Raw genomic sequence first — 20,489 nt, 5'->3', positions numbered from 1 at the left:
AAAAAAAAAAAAAAAAGGAACTAAATTAATGAATAGAACAAGGATCCTTAACCTGGATCCAAGTATCTCATAAACTACCTGGATGGTCAGCAACATTAGTGCATATATATATACCTCTGGGGAGATGGTCTATAGAAATTCTCAAAAGCTCTATTAGTCTAAAATGATTAACAATCATTGCTTGCCTTTCTCATTCCCTGGCCATCTTGGCAGCTGTTCCTGGTTGGAGGCCATCCCACACCTAAGGTAGGAATATGGTGGCCCCAGAAAAGAAGAAAAAGTTGCTGGAGTCCATCAACTCTAGGTCCTAACTGGACATAAAAAGTGAGAAGTATGTGCTGGGGTACAAGCCGACTATGATGACTGACAAGGCAAAGCGAAACTGGTCATCCTCAACAACAACGGCCCAACCTTGAGGAAGTCTGAAGGAGAGTACTGTGCCGTTGGCCAAAACTGCTGTCCAGCATGGCAGTGGCAATAATGTTGAATGGGGCATAGCATGCCGAAAATAAATAACGCACGCTGGCTATCATTGATCCAGGTGATTCTGTCATCTTTAGAATTGTGCCAGAACAGACTAGTAAAAAGAAAACCATGCAGTTTTTCTTTAGTAAAACTGGCCAAAGCTTACAGAAGGAAAGAAGGAAAGGAAGGAAGGAAGGAAGAAAGGAAGGAAGGAAGGAAGGAAGGAAAGAAGGAAGGGAGGAAGGGAGAGAGGGAGGAGGAAAGAGAAGGAAGGGAGGGATGGAGGGAATGAATCACTGCTTTGGAGCAATGTTCTGAGAGAGGAAGCTGTATGCTATCCCCAAAGCCAAATCAACTCGGTAAATTTGGCAGATCTAAGGAGGCAACTTTGATGTCTGCATTCTGACTGTGCGCCCACTTTTTGATCCATGAAGACAAAACCTCTCACTGCTGCCCTCAACACAGTCTTTCCTCCCTTCTAGAAGGCTCTCTCCATCCAGATCAGGTTCATCCTTCAGGACTGTACACCCACCTATAAAAGCCTACTTCCCCTGCCGCGGCATTGTCCCCTGAGAGAAAGATCGTTCCTTCTATCACCCAGGTTAGTCTCAGATGCTCCTTGCTATGTCCCAGGGTCCAAAGGCCCTCACTCAACCGCTTTGACAATGAGAAGCTTGTTGTTGCATCCTCACTGCATTCTGGTCTGGTCATTGTTTATTTTGGACTCTAAACTGCCAGGGGACCACTGCTGTTTAATAGTCTTTTGTGTAGGAGGTGTTCAAAGCGAGAATTTAATAACCAGACTTCGACATCATTTTCAATTTTGCCGCACTGCTTGCTAAGATTGAGGGAGCTGGCTCTGTCAAAAGCCTAACCTATGGCTTCAATTAATTTTGGACATTTTAATTTTTCATACTCTGTTTTCAAATACAATGGTTAACTTTTTTTTTAATCTTTGCAAATATGATTTCTAACTCAGTTCCTCCCATCATCCCCTGCTTATGTGGAGGGGGCACTTTCTTCACTAAGAAAGGGAGAAATTCTTGCGGCAGAATGGTTTTTCAGGCATTCAAAGCCCTCACTATCTTTGTGTGGAAAAGCAATGTTTTTCCCAGCAGCCTTGAAGAAGGCATTTTAAATATCTCATTTTGTTTGCTTGCCCTTTTTGGTTCCATCCCACCTACAGGGTACCACGGCACTGCTGTCGTTCCCAGTAGCGAAGACTTTATATCTTCAGAGCTGGCAAGCTTACGCAGCTCTGATTCAAACTCTAGACTGCATTGCCCTCTTCCCGAAGCTCAGTTCGTTCCACAGCACAAGTATAAGACATCCCCGCACACATACCCACACACACACAAGTACAGGATGACCTCTGCAAGGCATGAGGCCATGTAGAATCAGGCATGAAGCTCCCTCTTCCTTTATCCCATGATGATCAAAGCCTGCTTCAGATGGACTACAGCCTGCTGGCTGCAAGTTTGCTAAGAAATGCTTCTGACGCTTTGGCCACAACAGCTAAGCATCCTGGACACACGCCATCAAATTAAGTTTGGGTCCAGCTCTGCGCCAGGATCCTGGAAGCTACCCTCATTGGACCTATTTTCCCAGAACTCGCCTGCCCACATCACAGCCCACATGGCCCTGGGTTGGACTTCATACCAGGCTTTGTTCCTTTCTCAGACATGGTTTATTTCATTATTTTTTGAAAACGAAGGCACGCCAAAGACGGGAAACTTTGAACTTTTGCACGCTTTTCCACTGGGTCTCCTCACTGGATCAAGCCAGTAATACACAGAATTGAGCAGCCTCTCCCCTCCCCACAAATCCAAAGCCAGGGCGTGAGTCTCTCCTCTGCAAACACCCCCTGAAGGGTGTGTCTCCATTTGAGCTCATCTGACCCAGTTAAGGAGCCAGAAAGGGAAAATCACCCGCCGGTTACGAGCTCCCCACCCAGCCCTACGCCACGCGCCTGCCCTGATGCCCTCCTGGGCGGCTTCAAGCGGCAGCTGCAGGATGTCAGTGCAAAGGGCAGAAAAGGCCAGGGCTGGGGGAGCTGTGCACCTCCAGGTGACGTTAGCAATGAGGCAAACCTAGAAGTGGCATGAAGGGGGGCGGGGGGGTCCCGGCGGCGGGGACGGGGAGGAGGTGAGGGGGGTGGCGGGAAGCCGGGGCCACCCGGGGCTCCCGGGGACGACAGCGGGGTGGAGGCCTCTGCGGGGACCCGGCGAGGCCACCCACCTCTTGATGTAGCTGCTGAGGCGGTAGAGCTGCCCGTCGAGGCGCACGCGGCCGTCGCCGAAGACGTTGAAGCCGCCGCGCGCCGCCGCGGGTCCCCCGGGGCCGGACACCACGAGCTGGTCGCCGCGCAGCTGGAAGGCGCCGGGCTGCAGGCGCAGCAGCTGGGCCAGCGGCAGCAGGGCCAGCTCGCAGTCGCACGTCCACAGGCTGCGCAGCTCCCCCGACGAGATGGAGGTCAGGCTCGGCCGCGCGGCCGGCGCGCGCGCCTCCTCCGCCATGCCCCTGCCCGCGGTGCCCAGGGCCTCGCGCGCCTGCCCCTGGCGTCAGGTGCCCGCCCGCGAGCCGCGCCGCAGACCCGGCGTGGAGAAAGCGGGTCCCGCGCCGCGCCGCCCTTTTATCCGCCCTGGGTGCGGCCGCCCGCCCCTCCCGGGCCTCGGGCACGACCCCGGATGCTCCGGGCCGAGCTCGCGTCGGACTGGAACTTGGCACGCTCGGGGCTTGCCGCGCCTGCTCGCCGCCGAGGGTTACTCATCCCCCTTGGGTCCGCGGCTCCACACCCGGGCCCGGGCCCGCCCCCGCCTGGCCGACACCGCCGGGGCCGGGGTGGGGACGGTCGGCCCGGGGGACTGCTGCGCTGGGCCTCGGGGGAGAGGGGAGCAAACACCCGTGCGCTAGACCCCACACCTCTGCGGACCGATGCGAGCGTGGCACGTCCCTCTCCCCGGCTCTCGCCGCCTGGGGCCCAGGGGTCTGCCGGCCGTGCGGACTTCTGCACCCCGATGTGGAGTCAGTTACCCACCACGGCCTCCCAGCTTGTTTTAACTTTTCTTTTCTTTTTTTTCCTCCACACCATACCCTGCATTTTCGCTCCTCTCCCTGGATCCGTTTCCATGTGGAAATTCCACTGATCATGGTGTCACTTTTCCATAAAGCCTTCGTGAATCCACCGTGGATTTCATCTCTTTGCCTCGGCTTGCTTCTCCTGCACGTGGGCCACCGGCCTCAGTACACAGAGTAGTGGGGACCACGGAAGGGACCCGGCATTCCTGCCTCTCGCCCGCCTCCACCCTCCACCGCGTCGGCTGAGCTCCCCAGTGCCCCGAATATGTTTGTTTGTTGAGTCAGTCGATAGACGCTGGAGTGCCGGCTATGTACTCATTCTATGGACATACTGAATGCGCTCGGTCTCCTGAGGTGTGAAAGGGCTATTTCATTCGATTTAGTTAAACAACTGTTTCTGAAATAGCTACTAGGAGCCGCCAATAGGTAAATTCTGAGCAGACTAGGATGACTAAGCACAGGCCCTGTCCTTGCCTAACCTGCAGTGTGGTTATAGAGGGTAGACAACATTTCAGCAGCTGCCATGCACTGAATATAAAGCTCTGCTGAGGATAAACCTGGATTTATGGGGGGACAAGTCAGCCCAGTTTTGAGGAGCTGGGGAGGCTTCCTGAAGTACAGTAATTAGGACACAAAACTGGATCCTAAAAGTTGACTAGAACTTAGAGGGTATTTTTAATTCATCCTTGCGTGCACCCAGCATGGACACCCGCATAGGTTTAATCAAGTTGAGTGAAGAGCCTTTCTGTCAGATCTTGTTGCAATCCCAGAATATATATGAACTCCATTCACTCCCTTCTCCAGACATGGGTCCCTTTGCCCCAGGATCAGTCCCCATTGCTGAGTCTCTCTGAACAAATCTAATTCGCCCAAGATGCATTGACCATGACTCAATCAGTCTTTTGTGGGGAGGAAGGGAGAATGTGCCCGTGAAACAAGCGCCCAGGGGGCTTCTCTCACAAAGTGAAGCCTGCGGACCACTGCGCAGAGGATAGGTGTGGAGTGGCTGAGGCTCTAGGCGACACCCAGAGGCTGGGGTTGTGTTCACAGGGACAGACATGGCACCAGCTCTAGACCATCACACTCTACTGGGGCATTCATTCTTGCTCCCAAAGAGATCAAGAGGAGTGATATAATAGGTATGCTGACTACGTACTATGAGAGCAGGGTCAAGGGAGTGGTTGGCTCTACCTGGGAGGCCCTAGGAAGGGTTCTCAGAAGAGGTGACAAGTGGGCTGGACTTTGAATACAAGATAGGAGCTCCCAGGTGAAGGAACATCATGGATAAGAAGCTGGGAGAGAAGATCCTGGATTAATCTATGCAAAGGGAGAAAGTATGGTCTATTGGGGGAAGAATGGGAATTCTGTATGGCTAAAACAGACAAGGCCTATTTAGGGTGAGAGGGGTGAGTTTTATAAGAGATGAGGCCAGAAAGGGAAGTTGGAGCCAGATTGTGATAGGCTCTCTGAGTTGTCTAAGAATTTAGATTCTTGAACATTCTTGAATGTTTTGAAGGAAGGATGTGATATAATTATGCCTGAGCCTGGAGAGACACCTTTGGTTATGGTCACGTAGAAGATGTTTTAAAACAGGAAGATTGGAGGAAAAGAGACTAGGTAGGAGACTGATGTAACAATCCAGGTAAGATATAATGAGAGTCTGAACTAATTCACACAGCAGCTGTGGGGACGGAGATAACAGGATGAATTTGGGAGATTTTTGAACTAGAATCCAGCAGGATTTTATGAGCAAATAAATGGAAGAGGGAAGAGAAGGACAAAGGAGCAGAGAGAGACATTTAGTGTCTCACTGGGGTACTGATACAGATGATATAGATTTTGAGCCACTTACGGAACAACCAAGTGGAAAAGTGCAGGAGGCAGCTAATTAGCTGGGTCTGGAGTTTTGGAGAGAAGACAAGGTTAATAATTGAAATTTGAAACTGATGAGCTCAAAGACAGGGGTTAAAACCAAAGAAATGGATAGGAGCATCTAGCTGATAAGTGATAGGGTAAGAATTTGAGCCCAAGCCTTTAGTTTACTTCCATAAATGTTTATTGAGCACCTGCTATATTCTAGGGCCAGCAGCTGAAGATTAAGGGGAGTAGAGACAGTGAAAATGAGTAAAGGAAAACCTCATTCAAAATGGGGTCAGGAAAACTGGAAGGGGGAGCCCTTCTACAGGTACCACTCATACCATTTATTACTTTATATGCCCCATCAGGAAGACACTTACTTTCCATACCGTGGCAGGAGGAAGTAAGATTTTCTCCTTGCCCGGCAACAAACCCAGCCAATGAGAAGACACCACAACCCCAAACTCTAACTCTCCTCTAATGAACGTTTTTTTTATTTCCTCCAGTGAACTGTCATTCAAAAACACCCCTCCCAATCCCCTCCTTTCCTCTGTGAAAGCAAGTCCCTTTCCCTTGTTCTCTGTACTTGCCCATGGTTTGCCATAGTTTGCTTGTCCCGAATTGCAATTCCTCACTATGCCAGAATAAACTCATCTACTGCTTGATAACCTTCCTGGTTTAATTTTTGAGGTTTACAAGAGGCTGGTCCTATCCTCAAGTAACAGGGAAGAACGCCGGGATCAGCCCAGCTGGTCCTCTGGCACCACGTCCAGACTTATTGATGAATTCTAGCTGTATTTTGCTTATAGCATGTCTCTGATTTACTCAACAAGGGTAACAGCTACAGAAGTTGCTTTTCTGATTAGTAAGGTTAATGAGGGCAGGTCCACTGCAGAACCCCACCCAGACCCACATAGACTAAGCTCAACATTGTTGATCATCCTTAAACCCATGCTGTTTGTGGATGATTTGGCTTTGTTGAGGGGTAAAATGTAGCATAAGAGCTTTATGTCACAGTTATGTGCAATTTGTTTAGATGAACACAGCAGTTTCTCCCACCAAAAGCTGTTTCCTTTATAAAGTAAAATATCAACATTTATTATCTAAATAGAAGGATTAAATGAAATTTTTCTTTGCTTCTTCATAGTTCTCTGATTTACAATTTTTCGACATTTTCCAAATGAGTGTGTATTGTTTTATACAGAAAAATGGTGTCAAGCATAATAAAAACATTCTAAGGATGCTTTCCTAGTGTGTTATCTAGAGTTTTCATTTGATGCATTTTCAGTAAAACACCTGCATTTCTTTATGGATAATTTATGCACTACCAAAATGCCAAAGAATAGTATGAAAAAGTGAACGGGAAAAAAAAAATTCATTGTAATGTCAGCCGTTGCTAATCAGTGGAGAGCTATAGAGATCTTTTCCTGTTCAGTATCTTTTTCGTTATCAAAGACCCAACCAAACAAACATAATCACTGCGAGTGAAGATACTTTCAGTCTTTTTTATACTGTTGGCTTATTTATGTTGTGTACATACTGTAGAATTGTTATTCTGCTTTTCTCACTTAACACCATATGTATATCAAGTATCAAAAATTGTCTTTGTATGTAGTATTTGAAGCCACTAGGTTATTTTCCATCAAGAGGATTTATTTTTTTTTTAAGATTTTATTTATTTATTTGACAGAGAGAGAGAGACAGTGAGAGAGGGAACACAAGCAGGGGGAGTGGGAGAGGGAGAAGCAGGCTTCCCGCTGAGCAGGGAGCCCGAAGCAGGACTCTATCCCAGGACCCTGGGATCGCGACATAAGCGGAAGGCAGACGCTTAACGACTGAGCCACCCAGGCGCCCCCGTCAAGAGGAATTATTACTGTTTGTGTGGACATGTCTTTACTCATGACTACTCAAACTGTTCCCAAGTTTTCCTTATTGTAAACAATGCTGCAGTGAACATCTTTGCACTTTAGCTTGTTTCTGTATCCAGAGTCTTGGAAATGGAATTACTGGGACAAGTGATATGAAAATGTTTTAAGGTTATTGAAACACGCACCATTATTTTCCAAAAGAATTGTACCAAATTGTCTATTCACCAGCAGGGAATTCTCATGGTTTTAAATCTTCGGTACTGGGTGTATGGTACCTCCTGGTATTTACATTTGTATGTCTTAGATTACAAGTGAAACTAACAGGTTAGCTGTGATGTTAGTGTTCAGATTTGGAGACTTTTTATAGCAGAACAGTCACCCATTGACGAGTCTGTGGCTGTGTCTGCAGTTAAAGCTAGGCAAAATAAAGATGTGGACCATCCCCATGTGCCCCCACTGGGGTGGCTGTGCTTTGGCAACATCACCACCTTATCGGCTCAATTTCTCAGTGGAAGTCCAAAGTTAGAGAACCTGATTCACATTAACCAAACTCATAGCAGACTGAGAACCAGTGCTCCACCACCTCCACCCCCATTCTTGGATTTCCTGTCAGCATGCCAATACCTGCAGGTTTCTCCCTCTTAACCAAAAGATAATTTTTAAACATCTTCACATCCCACTTTTCTTTTTAGCTACTTTCCCGTCTCCCTTCTTATCTTGATAGTCAAACTTCCTGAGAGCATAATTTAAATTCCTTGCCTGTCATCCACTCTTCAAGACTTTACACCTTCTGCCTCATCACACCACTGAAACTGACTGCAGTGCCTATGTGTGGCCAGATGTGAGACACCTTCTGTTCCATTCTCACTAGATAACGCTTGTCCCTGCAATTCCCTCTTCCCTTAGTTTGTGAAGAAGGTGCACGGTATAGCAAAAAGTGCAAACATTTTAGTTTAAAACCAGACTCTGACACTTACTAGCCATGTCACCTTGAGCAAATGTCTTAACCTCTCTGATCCTTAACTTTCTCATCTCTAAAATTGGTGCAGTGTAGGGTGAGGCAGAAGAGCACCATGGCTGGGAGCTCAGACTTGGGTGCCTTATCAGCTGGGCCCGAGTTGCAGTCTACTCTGGGATCTTGAGCACATCACTCCTACGTGCTTCAGTGTCCTCGTGTATAAATAGCAGGGCTTTGTGAGGATTTAATGAGCTACTGCAAAGTACTCCAAAGAGTGCCTGGCACATCGTCTGTGCTATTTCAGTTTCTGCTCTATGCCTACATCAGGGGACTTCCGTACCAGTAGAAGGAGATGGCATCCAGCACAGCACTCGGCACATAGACCCTCATTAAATCAGCGCCAGCTCTCTGGCTTCCCCTGGTCTTCCCCCTGCATCTCAGGCCACTCCTTTTTTCCGAGTCCCAGAGTTCTGTCCTTGACTATTTTCCCTTTCCCTGGATGACTCTGTTTAAATCCTTGGCTCCAATGACCTCAAATCTCAAGCTCCGGGCCAGCCTCTTTTCAGATCCTCAGACCAATGGACCCAACTGCTGGCTAACCTCTCCCTGTGATTTTCCACTGGCATCTTTAACTCACTGTTTTCCTCCCACCTCCAGATGTGCTCCCTATCCCCTGTTCCTCCTTCCAGGGAGGCATCCCCATCCTTCTGTTCAGAATTTCAACGTCATCCTAGACTCACCCTCTCACTTCCTCCCTCCACCCACGCCCTCCCCCGCTGTCCCTCCACCCCAGCCAGCTGGCGCCTCCGTGTGCAGGGGCGCCCTCCACAAACCTCAGGGATCTATCGCTCTCTTCCTATCCTCACGCCTGTTGCTCACTTTGCCTTCCATCACTTTTCCCCTGGACTGTTCCAGCAGCCGCCATGTCAGCCTCAGCCCCCTCGATCCCTCCTCTTCGTGGCTTATGGATGGATTATGCCTCCCCATCCCCCAAAGTCACATGCTGAAGCCTTAGCCCCCAGTACCACAGAATGTGACTGTATTTGGAGACAGGATCTTTAAAGAGGTGAATAAGTTAAAATGAGGCCATTAGGGTGGGCCCTAATCCAATACAACTGATGTCACTCTAAGTAGAGGAAGAGACACCAGACATGCTTGCACAAAAGGACGACCAGGTGGGGACATGGCTAGAAGATAGCCATCTATAAGCCAAAGGGACAGCCTTCAGGAGAAACCTCAACTGCTCACACCTTGATCTTGGGCTTCCAGCCTCCAGAGCTGTGAGAAAATAAATTTCTAGCTAAGCCTCCAATCTTCAGTATTTTGTTATGGCAGTCCAGGCAGACTGAGACCCCTCCTCAACCTCAGATACTTTGCTGTAAGCTTGTGGAATACGGCTCAGAGCTCCCTGAAGGTGTGGGCTGACTTTCCTCAAAGCTGTGCATAGGCGGTTTCTGCTCCACTGGCCCTCCTCCCTTCCCAGACCCTCACTCACTTTTGAAGACACAGTTTGAACATCACCTCCTCAGGGCTAAGTTACATGCCCTTCCTCCCAGTCCCCAGGACAAATGATATATGCTGTGTACACCCTAATTACAGGTCGTGTGCTATTGATTTACTTGTTTGTCTCTCCCACTAAAACCAAGGGGGGCGGTGACTGTATCTTGTGCCTTTTTATTCCTAGCACAATGTGGTTCCACAGAATATATCCAATTTATTTTTATTGACGAATGAATAAATGAATGAGAGGCAGCATCATGTTGTGGTTATATATAAAATTCTTAGAATGGTACCTGACACATAATATGTACTATTGAGTGTTTGTTAAATAAATGAACCAAAATATACTGAACATGCTTCAGATCATTTTTTCTGCGATTATATCTGCTGAAGTCTTATGAAAGCTAAAGTAGGAACATATGGGAAAATAAAAGCCCAGATTTGCAAAGAGATTTACCCATGCAAATCAGTTCAAATTCGTCGTTATTGCACTGATTCCTGACAACTTTAGTCATGGCTGAACTAGAATGGAAAATTTTATTTCTTTCCCTCTGTGCTTACCTCATTGGGCTCTGGCTGTGTTATTCTCTGAGTTCACTGCTTCCTTTCTGCCCAAATAAACACTCCCTCTTGGTAGCAGAGTTCACAGGGAAGCCTCCCCAGGCCAGTCCTGCTACGTTCTTTGGCCCTTTGGTTAAAGCTCTGTGATTGCTGTCAGGGCACTGAGGAGAATGTGGGTTAGGATGTTGTAGCAGCTACCACAGGGAGCGTTTAGTGCCAATGACTGGAGAAGAGCAGGTCTACTGAGAACCACGTATAAGGACAAAGGTGAAAGGCCATTCTCCGAAAGCTAGTTAGATCCTCGTGTGCGCTAAGTGCCTGGGACGTGAAGATGCCGACGACCTGTTCACCGCCTCCAGGGACCTCAAATGACGCCGGCTACAAGTGTTTACTAACTGCTGGGAGAGAGGATGGAAGAAAACACAGAGAAGAAAGAAGGAGGACATGAGGACAGCCAGATGTGGGGGACAGCGTCAGGATGGAGGGTGTTGAAGTCCAGGAAGAGAAGGGTTGGTTAGACACAGGAGACAACCAAGGGCATCTCCAGAACTTTGAACAGGGTTGGATGCAGTTGAAAAGCTGACTCTGTAATGGTGGCCGGAGAGAAGATTCCCACCTGGGATGGGAGGTTGCACTAGAAGGCCTGAGAGCCCACCCAACTCTGAACACTTTTACTCCAAAGTGAGCAGACTGGGAGGGCCAGGAGATGGACCCAGTGAACCCCATAATACCTTCCAAATCACTGCTGCTCCCTGGAAGAAACAAATATGCCAAGCCGTTGTTGGGATTTCGCATCCACCTGCATTCATTACAGCATCAGCCGTGACCTCAGCCATCATGATGATGGCTAGCAGTCAGTGAGGACTTCTCTGTTCTAACTGCCTTCAAAGGATTATCTCATTTAATCTTCCAAGCTAGGGACTATTCCTATTCCACATTGGTATTTTTTTTAAGATTTTATTTATTTATTTGAGAGAGTGAAAGCGAAAAAGATCACAGAGGGAGAGGGAGAAGCAGGCTTGCCCCTGAGCAGGGAGCCCGATGCAGGGCTCGATCCCAGGACCCTGAGACCATGACCTGAGCCGAAGGCAGATGCTTAACCGACTGAGCCACCCAGGCGCCCCTTCACATTCATATTTTATGGAAGGAGAAATAGAGGCACGCAAAGAGCTCCAGTTGTTTGCCCAAACTTACACAGATGGTACAACAGAGGAGCACTCTTCATAAACCCCATCCTCCCCCAGATGGCTGAGCTCACATCCTAGATGGAAAGGTTCACTCCTCCCGTTGGCTTTGACTCCGGAGCTAGATGGGCGAACTTCGGTCCCCAGGCCGAGTCCTGCCTGACACCTGTTTCTGTACACTTGTGATTAAGAATTTTTTTTTGTAAATAATTGGAAAAAATCATAAGATGAGTAATATTTCGTGACACATACAAATTATACGAAGGTCAAAGTTCAGTGTCTGTAAATAAAGTTTTATTGAACACAGACACACTCATTTGCTGACACACCACTGCAAGAGTTGCCATCGAGACTGTCTGGCCCTCGAACCTAAAATATTTACTGTCTAGCCCTTTACAGAGAAACAGTACCAGTCCCTGCTCCGCAGCCTGGTGGCATCTAGAGTCAGGGGTTCCTCTCTGGTGTGGCGCCCTGTTCTCCAGGCAACACTGGGCCCCTCTACCTCTCCAGAGCTTAGAGGACCCCCCACCTCCATGTACGAGACTCCAGACCACAAGAGAATAAAAGCCACCTCCCAAACCCAGACCCTCCATCCCCCAAGTCCCTCTCTCGAATAAAAAAAAGTACTTAATGTCCATTTTCCACATTCTTTGGCAAGATGGTGGTGGTTCTGTTCACCCAGTCATTCATTCATTCCATGAACATTGGGTGAGCCCCGTGGCCTTGGTGCTTTCTACGGTGGGTGAGGGAATGGAAAGTGGACCCTCACCCTCATTCGTTGACAGTTCCCTCTAGTCTTAGACTCTGACCTAGATGGTCAGGGACAGACTTTGAACTTGGACAGACCAGGGTTAAGATCCTGGTTCTTCCACTTCTGAGCTCTGACTGCACGGGAGGGACTAGACCACAGAACCCTGCAAGAAGTGGGGATGCTCTTATCTCCCTCCCATTCCTGTTAGGAGTGGTCAGTAGAATAGTGTGGGCAAAGCACTCTGTACAGGGCAGGGCACTGGGTCAACCCCAGAGAATTATATCCACCCTCAGAATCACCAGTCACATCACTGGTGTTACTGGAGGAATCTGATCAGGCCCACCTTCAAGCTGATAAAGCTGACACAGATTTCGAAAGAGCCACCCCTAGTGTGTTCTCTCTCTTTTAAAGATCTAATACCGGGAAACACTGTACTATTTCTAGGCCCCTGGATATTTGTTACAATCTCAAAAGCCAGAATGATTTGAATCAGAAAAAAAAAAAGAGAGAGAGAGGCTTTTCCTCTCACCAAGATCCTCTGGGATTGTGAGAAAACACAGAGCAGAAATAACAAGGATCTTGGCAATGCTGGGCTGACAGCAGGGGGAAGAGGGGCCAAGCTCCTGGTCTGAACGTCAGGACTTTGGAATGCTGGGCTCAGCTCAGTAATCCTTTTAGAAGAAAAAAATGACAGGCACAGAATGTTCAGAAAGAAATAAAATTAAAAAAAAAAAAACAACACACCACATTTTGTGCCTTTGTGAGGCTTTACAATCAAGGGTTTAGCAGAGACGGAGGTTTGGGAAGCTGAGCTGGTTTTCTTTAATCCTATTTTGGCCTGTAAATTACCAAAGCAGTGGAACAAGGGGGAGAATGAGTATTTCCTCACCCTTTCTGACAACTTTGCAAACCTTGTAATTCATTACCACCCAGTGATATGTGTGAAGTGCAGAAAAATCAGAATATATTGGATTTAATTTTTTTAATTAATAAACAGAAGCTTTTCCCCATAATCCTCCCACCCAGAGATAAACACTGAAAGCTGGTCAATGTGCATCCCCCACCCCACCAAGCTTTCACCATGTGAAGTGAGCACACAAAGCGCACTTTTCCACCTAGTATAGCAGGGTTCATAGTTAAGATGAGGCAGTCTGGAGCCACAGAACCTGGCTTTGAACCCAGACTCTGCCTTCCCAACTGTGTGACTTTGGGCAAGGTCTTCCCTCTTTCTGCCTCGGTGTCCTCATTTGTAAAATAAAGTTTTTTTTTCTTTTCTTCTTTTTTTTCTTATTTTTTAAAAAGCTTTTATTTATTTATTTGACAGAGAGAGAGATAGCAAGAGAGAGAGAGCACAAGCAGGGGGGGCGGCAGAGGGAGAAGCAGACTCCCCGCAGAGCAGGGAGCCTGATGCGGGACTCGATCCCAAGACCCTGGGATCATGACCTGAGCTGAAGGCAGACGCTTAACCAACTGAGCCACCTGGGAGATCCTTCTTTTTTTTTCTTTTAAAGATTTATTTATTTATTTGAGAGAGAGACAGAGAGAGAGCACAAGCAGGCATGTGCAAGAGTGGGGGGAGAGGCAGAGAGAGAATCTCCAGCAGAGTCCCCACTGAGTGCAGAGCCTGGATGCGGGGCTTGATTTCAGGACTCATGAGATCATGACCTGAGCCGAAATCATGAGTCGGATGCTTAATCGACTGAGTCACCCACGTGTCCCTGCACATGTGTGTTTTTAAGTACTCAAACCTAACAATACTTTCCATTATAACTTTTGTCCTGGAAGTCATAAAGTTCTTAAATGATAACAATAATCTTTTTCATTTTCTTTCAAAATATTTATAATGTCATTTTTGACATTTAAAAATTGGATTTACATCAAACTTACTTTGCAACTTGTATCTAATATGTGTGGTTTCACCTCTAGACTCAATGATTCTATAAGCCGATCATTATCCAAGTTGGTTAATTTCTTTGAACATCAATATTTTCCCTCCAAAAAGTGAAAATAAGGAAATTCCTCTGCTTGTTATGTTGTAAATAAACATGTGCTGAAAAGTATTAAATGATATAGCAGTGTGCATAATTATTACCAAATTCAGGACGTAAAAGGAGTGAGACATAGAAGTGCAAGGTTGGAGAATTCTTCTACCTTGAAAGAGAAGTGAGAATTTCCAACTGTCAGTTTCCCTAATTCTTAGTGGCCAATAAGCTCACTCACGTTTCCGAAGCTGGGTACAGGGAAGCATTTGGGATTGTTCAAACATGTCAGTGACACTTTATAAATACCTTTAGAATATTACAGAATTGACTTCATGTGCTATCAAAAGAAAAAAAAAGCAAAATTCAAATTCTAGAACTTAAAAAATTAGAAGTGGTTAATTATCACACATTTCAGCTGAAAAGAACTCATAATTCCTAAGTGGCTTTGATTCCCCATAAACCTTGCGCCAAATGTATTAGTATCACGCAAGACTGCCACTTCCATTTCACAATATTTGCAAACTTCATCTTGTTATTTTCTCTAATCAGAACAGCGCAGATTAGAATAGATCAGACATGGTCAGTGAGGCTGCCCCATCGCACTTGTTCTGGGCTCTGCTCCGTGCTGCCTCCCCCCAGCACCCTAGCCTTGCACACCTTCAGTGTGCTCAGAATCCATCACCCCAGGGGGCGACAGCAAGAGCCAACAGCCACCCACCATTTTGCTTCCTCCTTTGGTCCTTAACGGGGATAAATCGTGCCTTTGACAGCTATCATGGACTCAACTTCAAAGACGAGAGACATTACTTAAGGGGAAACAGCACCAAGTTTATGAGTGAACGGTTAAGAAGCGGCTTTTAAAGTTTCTGAAAGGATGCCGAGAACCTTCTGAATAATCCACAGTCATCCATCTCTTTTATTGTTCGTTTGCTCAAGGTCCTGCAGGACATTTTCAGAAACATGAGACATCTCGAATGGTATTCAAGGATGTGAACTAAAGCCTCCCCCATTCTTTCAGATGACTGTTAGTAAATTTAGCAATGAGAGATACAAGAGGGCAGTGTTCCACCCTCATTATGCAGCCGTGATTGAATTTTGAGTAAGAAATGTTGATTCTCTGGTAAGTACCATGTGTTCTTTCATTTCATGCTTTTTTCCTTTCTGTGCTATTGGACACTTTTGAAGATACGTCTTTTTTTTTTCCTTTCAAGAAAAGCAAGAAATAAGTGTGACAACACTTTTTTAATGAGTCCAAGTTTGTCCTACTTATATAAAAAGTACAAAATAACAGCTGTTATCTCCTCCTATGGGCCTGGTATATGCCAGGCGCTTTATACATGTTTCTAATTGCTGTAACCCCCTGTTAAGGTCAATATGATCACTGTTTTCCAGGCGAGGAAAGGCAACTCAGAAGAATTAAGTAACTTGCCAGAATTGTTGGAGGTGGGATTTGAACCCTGCTCAGTCTCAGTCGAGAGCCTTTGTTCTCTCCACTGCCCAGGGCTGCCCTTCCCAAACCTGACCTCCAAAACACATCCAAGAGGAACTTCTCTCCTCTTCTCTGCTCTCATGCAGGACACGAAAAGAGGAAACAGACCCTTGCTGAGTTTTTAAATTGTGAAAACATTTTCAGCTACTGATTCTGTGAGTTTAGGTTTCTTTGAGGTTTCTATGAGATAGAAGGAGTTGCACTGCTTGGTGTCTTCATTCTGTTCCACATTCTATCCCTGGGGAATTACAATTCAGACTCTTTTCCTGATTACTTGGTTAGTTAGATCATCCCCACAGGGTGATCTTCCTTCTACTTTCTTGTTACTCTAAACTCTGACAGGGTCTCAAATCTATATATTGCCTTTCTCTGCAAAGTATGGATTTTTGATCTACTATGATACAAACTAAAATAGTAAAATTCGATCTTAATGGTCCCCCGGAGATCTGAATGAGTGGACATCCTAACATGCTGCCAGAGGGAGAGACTTAACATTAAGAAGACAATAATTCAATATTTGTGAGTTATTCAGACTGCACGGAGCACTTACAACTGTGCACATGGCTTTCTACCTGAGAAGTCCATTCTCAAGGTCAACAAGGCAGAAACCGTGCATACATGCAACAGAAAAGAGAAGATTTTAAGACAAAGGGATCCTCCCCCACAAACCTTTGCAGGACTTTAAATATACATAATCTCTTAACTGCTGAAACTTTTAAAAGAGCAAAACAATCTTAAAGACATCAACAATTTTCTTCTTTTTCTTTTTTCTTTTGCACTAGAGCTGCTAGCACAAATACAAATTAAATACAATACGTAGTAAGCATTTGGTAAATATTTGTTGGAAAACTGAATGAATAATTAAAACAAAGGTTTTTACTTTTTTACTATTCAGTTCCGTCCTTCAATTTATTATTCATTCAACAAACACCATATTCAATTGACAAGTACAGAAAAGACACTGAGAATTCCACTTCAAAATGTGTACGTAATTCCTATCCTCATGTGACGTTCCTACTTAACCATCTGTGTAACCTAGGGCAATGCCTTCACAGTCCCTTTCTTCATGTAAAATGAGAGGAATAACAGCCTTTCTGAACATCCCTGTGGAGAAGTGAAAATGAAGTAACATAATGTGATTTGTAAACTGTTAAGTTGTATACCAATACATCATCTATAAATTATATTAGGCAAGTAACAGAAAGACTCACTCAATATGATTTAAACCATTAAGTGAATTTGCTAGCTCAAGTAACTGAAAATGGTACAGATAAGTAATTGGCTTCAGGCAAGTCTTGATCTAGTAGCTCAACAATGTCACCAAGAATCTGATTTCTTTCCAGCTCTTCACTTTGCCCTTCTTGGTGTCAAATTCTCAGACTTACCCCCTTAAGGTCCTCTGTGGCTTCCAGCAGCTCTCCTAGCTGCTACTTCCTCATTCTAGTCCAAAAGGGAAGAGAGAGCTTCCCTGCTCAGGCCTCTCAAGGAAAATCTGAAGATTCATTCCGATTGGACCCCCTAAGGTCACATGCCTACTCTGTAACCAATGTCTATGTCCAGAAAAGTGGAAGATACTTATTGGCTCAGCTTATACTACATGTCCCACCTCTGGAGATGGGGGTGAAATCAGGTTCCCTCCAACCTCATGGATCCCCAGCAGAAAGTGGTTGGCTGCCAAGTAGAGAATGAGGATGGTAGGGAATGGATGGTAACTATGTGACCAACAAACTATCCAGTTAGCTGAATTTGAAACAAGAGTCAACCAGTTATACTGCCAAAAATCCATTCTATGGTCCCAGGTGAACTGAAAAAATCTCAGTCTTTGGAAAAATTAGAGACAGGGTGGACATACTATGATGTACATAAATGTTATTTGTATACACATGCTCTGAAAAGTAAGGTAATAAGCAGAATCATTTCCATCATCCACTAGTTTACTCCAAATCATGGCCATAGAGTTTAAGGGACTTTTTAACATTTATTAAAATTATTTGAAAAAAGTAAGGGCCTGCCTGTCTGATAATAGATACTTCCAAGGATTTTTTCAAAAAGATTTTCCTGTTTAAACCTCTTATTCAAATCACTGGTTAGTCAGATATGAGGATTTCTCATTTCCTTAGAGAGATAAAATCCCTTTCACCTCTGAATAATTTATCTGGATAAGGTTTTGCCACCCCTAGGTCAGCCTTATATAGACATATACTCAAAAGAAAAGAAAGTCTAAATCTGTAAAACTTGTGAAGTGACATAAATCTTCACGGAAGGTACTGCAAAGGCCCTAAGAAGGCCTTACACAGAGTAACACACAAAAAGACGAACAAGCCTTTGTACACAACCAATAGCAGACCAGTGGCCTCTCTCACTTGATGTGCCTTTTGCATGTGGGCCATATCCATAGCCAGGAGAGATCCACATCAAGTAATTATAAAGCATCTCTTCATAGATGGAACTTAGAGCCATTATATTCACTACATGTTTGAAATATTTTAGGTTCGAAGTAGGAGACACCCCCCTCCCCTACTAAGTCATCAGAGAAAACTTGGGGCTTATTAAACAGACCCAGGAATGGCATAATAACTTCCTGAGCTCAGAAAATGTTAGTTCTCTGCAAATGAATGGAGATCTTTTCTCTCAGGACCAAAAATAGAAATTTCAAGGAAGGTCCACAAGGGGTTCCAAGTGTCTCAATGGAGAAAAAAGTGATCTGTCACTACTGGAGGGAACGGGCTATTGGAATCATGGTGCCAACTGTCAAGGCAGCTGCTGCTAAGCCATGATATAAATGTTGGTGAGTGTTTTTCACACCATGCTCTGCAGAGTCCTGGGTGTTCTCTGCACCCTCTCCACAGGCCATTGTGAGAGAGAAGGGAAGCTGACTTCTGGAGTCTCCACACTTGCTTCAGCCACAGAGCTTTGTTTTATCTTTTATATCTCAAACTTCTGTCAAGATTTTACCGGAAGCCTTGCTTTTTCAAGATGGTAGCCAAAACACCCACAACGGCCTCTCCTCCAGGATCAGGTTTTCAGAGATGATAGAAAATGTATGTAATGTAAGAATCCTCAGAAAGGGAATTCCCCTCAGAAGGGGAATTCTTGGTGAACCAGAAACTCTGAAAATCCCTAAAAGAAAGGATCAGATGGAAGGGAAAAAGAACAGCCTAAGAAGTGTGTGAAGGGTCCTGCCACAGAGGTTCAGGCAGCACCAAGTATTTGTCCCACCTGGGGGTTGGAAGCAAGGAGCCGGGGTGGCTTAGACACAAGGACGTCATGCTTATTTGGGAAAGGAGGACCAGAGCCGCCCTGGCTGGACCCCTTTCTCCCCACCATCACTGTGAACAGAGTAGGACACAGTAAGAGGCAGCCGTTTCCACCTTTCCTGTCAGCAGTCCGGGTAGACAGTGTTCAGATTTTTCCTTGTTGATCAATAAAATCCAGTAGGTGGGCCAAATATCCAAATGGATGCAGGGGAATGAGGGAGGAAAATCTCCCAGAAAGCCACACATAGGGATAAAGAAATGGAATGTAAGGAATACACATTGTAAACTCGGGAGATCTTCAACTCATCTTTTAAGAGTTCCAGAAGGAAAAAATCAAAAGAAGGGAGCAGAAGTAACAGTTAAAGAAATAAGAGAGAAGAAGTTCCTAAAACTGAAGTCCTCAGATTGAATGTATCTGGAAGGACGAAACAGGATACATTTAAAAACAAAATGAAACAAATCCACCCCTATTGACATTGGAGTAAAATGTCAGAATATTAGGGATAAAGAAAAACTCCTAGAATCTTCCGGAAAAGAAGCAGGTCATCTATCGCAGAATGTAAAACAGTCTGACATCACGCTTCATCATCAGCACCTAGAGTAAGAATTTGTTCTAGAATTCTCTACACAACCAAACTATCAAACTATCTTTCTGGTGTGAGGGTGAAAACTAACATATTTTTGGACATGTAAGAGCAGAGAAAATGTCCCACCCACAGACTTACCTGAAAGAATTACTAGAAGATACAGTCCAACAAGAAGGAAAATCAACGAGAAGGGAGTTTTTAAAAAGAAAAAGGGATGGAGACAAGCTTCTCTTCTGTGTCACCTCTGGGCCAGTGTCCCTGCTGCCAACTCTGTCCACAGGGTGTGTCTTCACTTATCCTTGGGGCGGTGGGAGCAAAGTGAATCAGGGGAGTTGCCCTGACCATCCCTGACGGGCATTATCTGTCCTTTCTACTATCCACCATGGGTCAGGAGAGACCACCCATCAGATAGAGAGACGGTCATGGGAAAGGGGCCAGACACCCCTTCCTTTGACCCCTTCAGACCAAGCACCTGCTGGGAGGGGGTCCTTAAGTGGTCCTCACACACTGCAGCTGTGAAGAACTCTCCTCCCTGGAGAGCACCTCATTGCCTCCTTCTCTCCCCTCAGCTCTCCACTCAACATTTCCCTTGAAGTCCTCTTTCTCTCTTTCTGTCTCTGTTAACTTTTGAACAACTTTTACAAAATTGCAGTGGAATATACAGAACATAAAATTTCCATTTGACCATTTAAATTTTTTTAATTTTGAGAAAATACACATAACATAAAATTTACCATCTCAACTATGTTTTAGTGTGGAATTCAGTGGCGTTCAGTATGTTCCTGCTATTGTGCAACCATCACCACCATCCATCTCCAGAACGTTCCCACCATCCATCTCCAGAACGTTCCCACCATCCATCTCCAGAACGTTCCCACCATCCATCTCCAGAACGTTCCCACCATCCATCTCCAGAACGTTCCCACCATCCATCTCCAGAACGTTCCCACCA

At 45.6% G+C, this 20,489-nt stretch overlaps 2 protein-coding genes across 2 annotated transcripts in view; one reads left to right on the top strand and one right to left on the bottom strand.

The window, feature by feature from the left end:
- Nucleotides 1-3,057, bottom strand: part of MEDAG (mesenteric estrogen dependent adipogenesis) — a 14,814-nt gene extending 11,757 nt beyond the window's left edge. Inside the window, exon 1 of the mRNA XM_006727979.3 lies at nucleotides 2,704-3,057. Coding sequence (XP_006728042.1) covers nucleotides 2,704-2,981 — 278 coding nt within the window. The 5' untranslated portion in view covers nucleotides 2,982-3,057. The remainder of the gene's footprint in view (nucleotides 1-2,703) is intronic.
- The window catches only part of HSPH1 (heat shock protein family H (Hsp110) member 1), a 467,085-nt gene that overhangs the window by 223,553 nt on the left and 223,043 nt on the right, over nucleotides 1-20,489 (top strand). The gene's annotated exons all lie outside the window — the stretch shown is intronic.

Source organism: Leptonychotes weddellii, chromosome 3, assembly GCF_054177405.1.
Source record: "Leptonychotes weddellii isolate Sample4059 chromosome 3, ASM5417740v2, whole genome shotgun sequence".
Lineage (NCBI taxonomy): Eukaryota > Metazoa > Chordata > Mammalia > Carnivora > Phocidae > Leptonychotes > Leptonychotes weddellii.
Note: the sequence above shows the minus strand (reverse complement) of the source record. Positions and strands in the feature narration are given on the sequence as shown.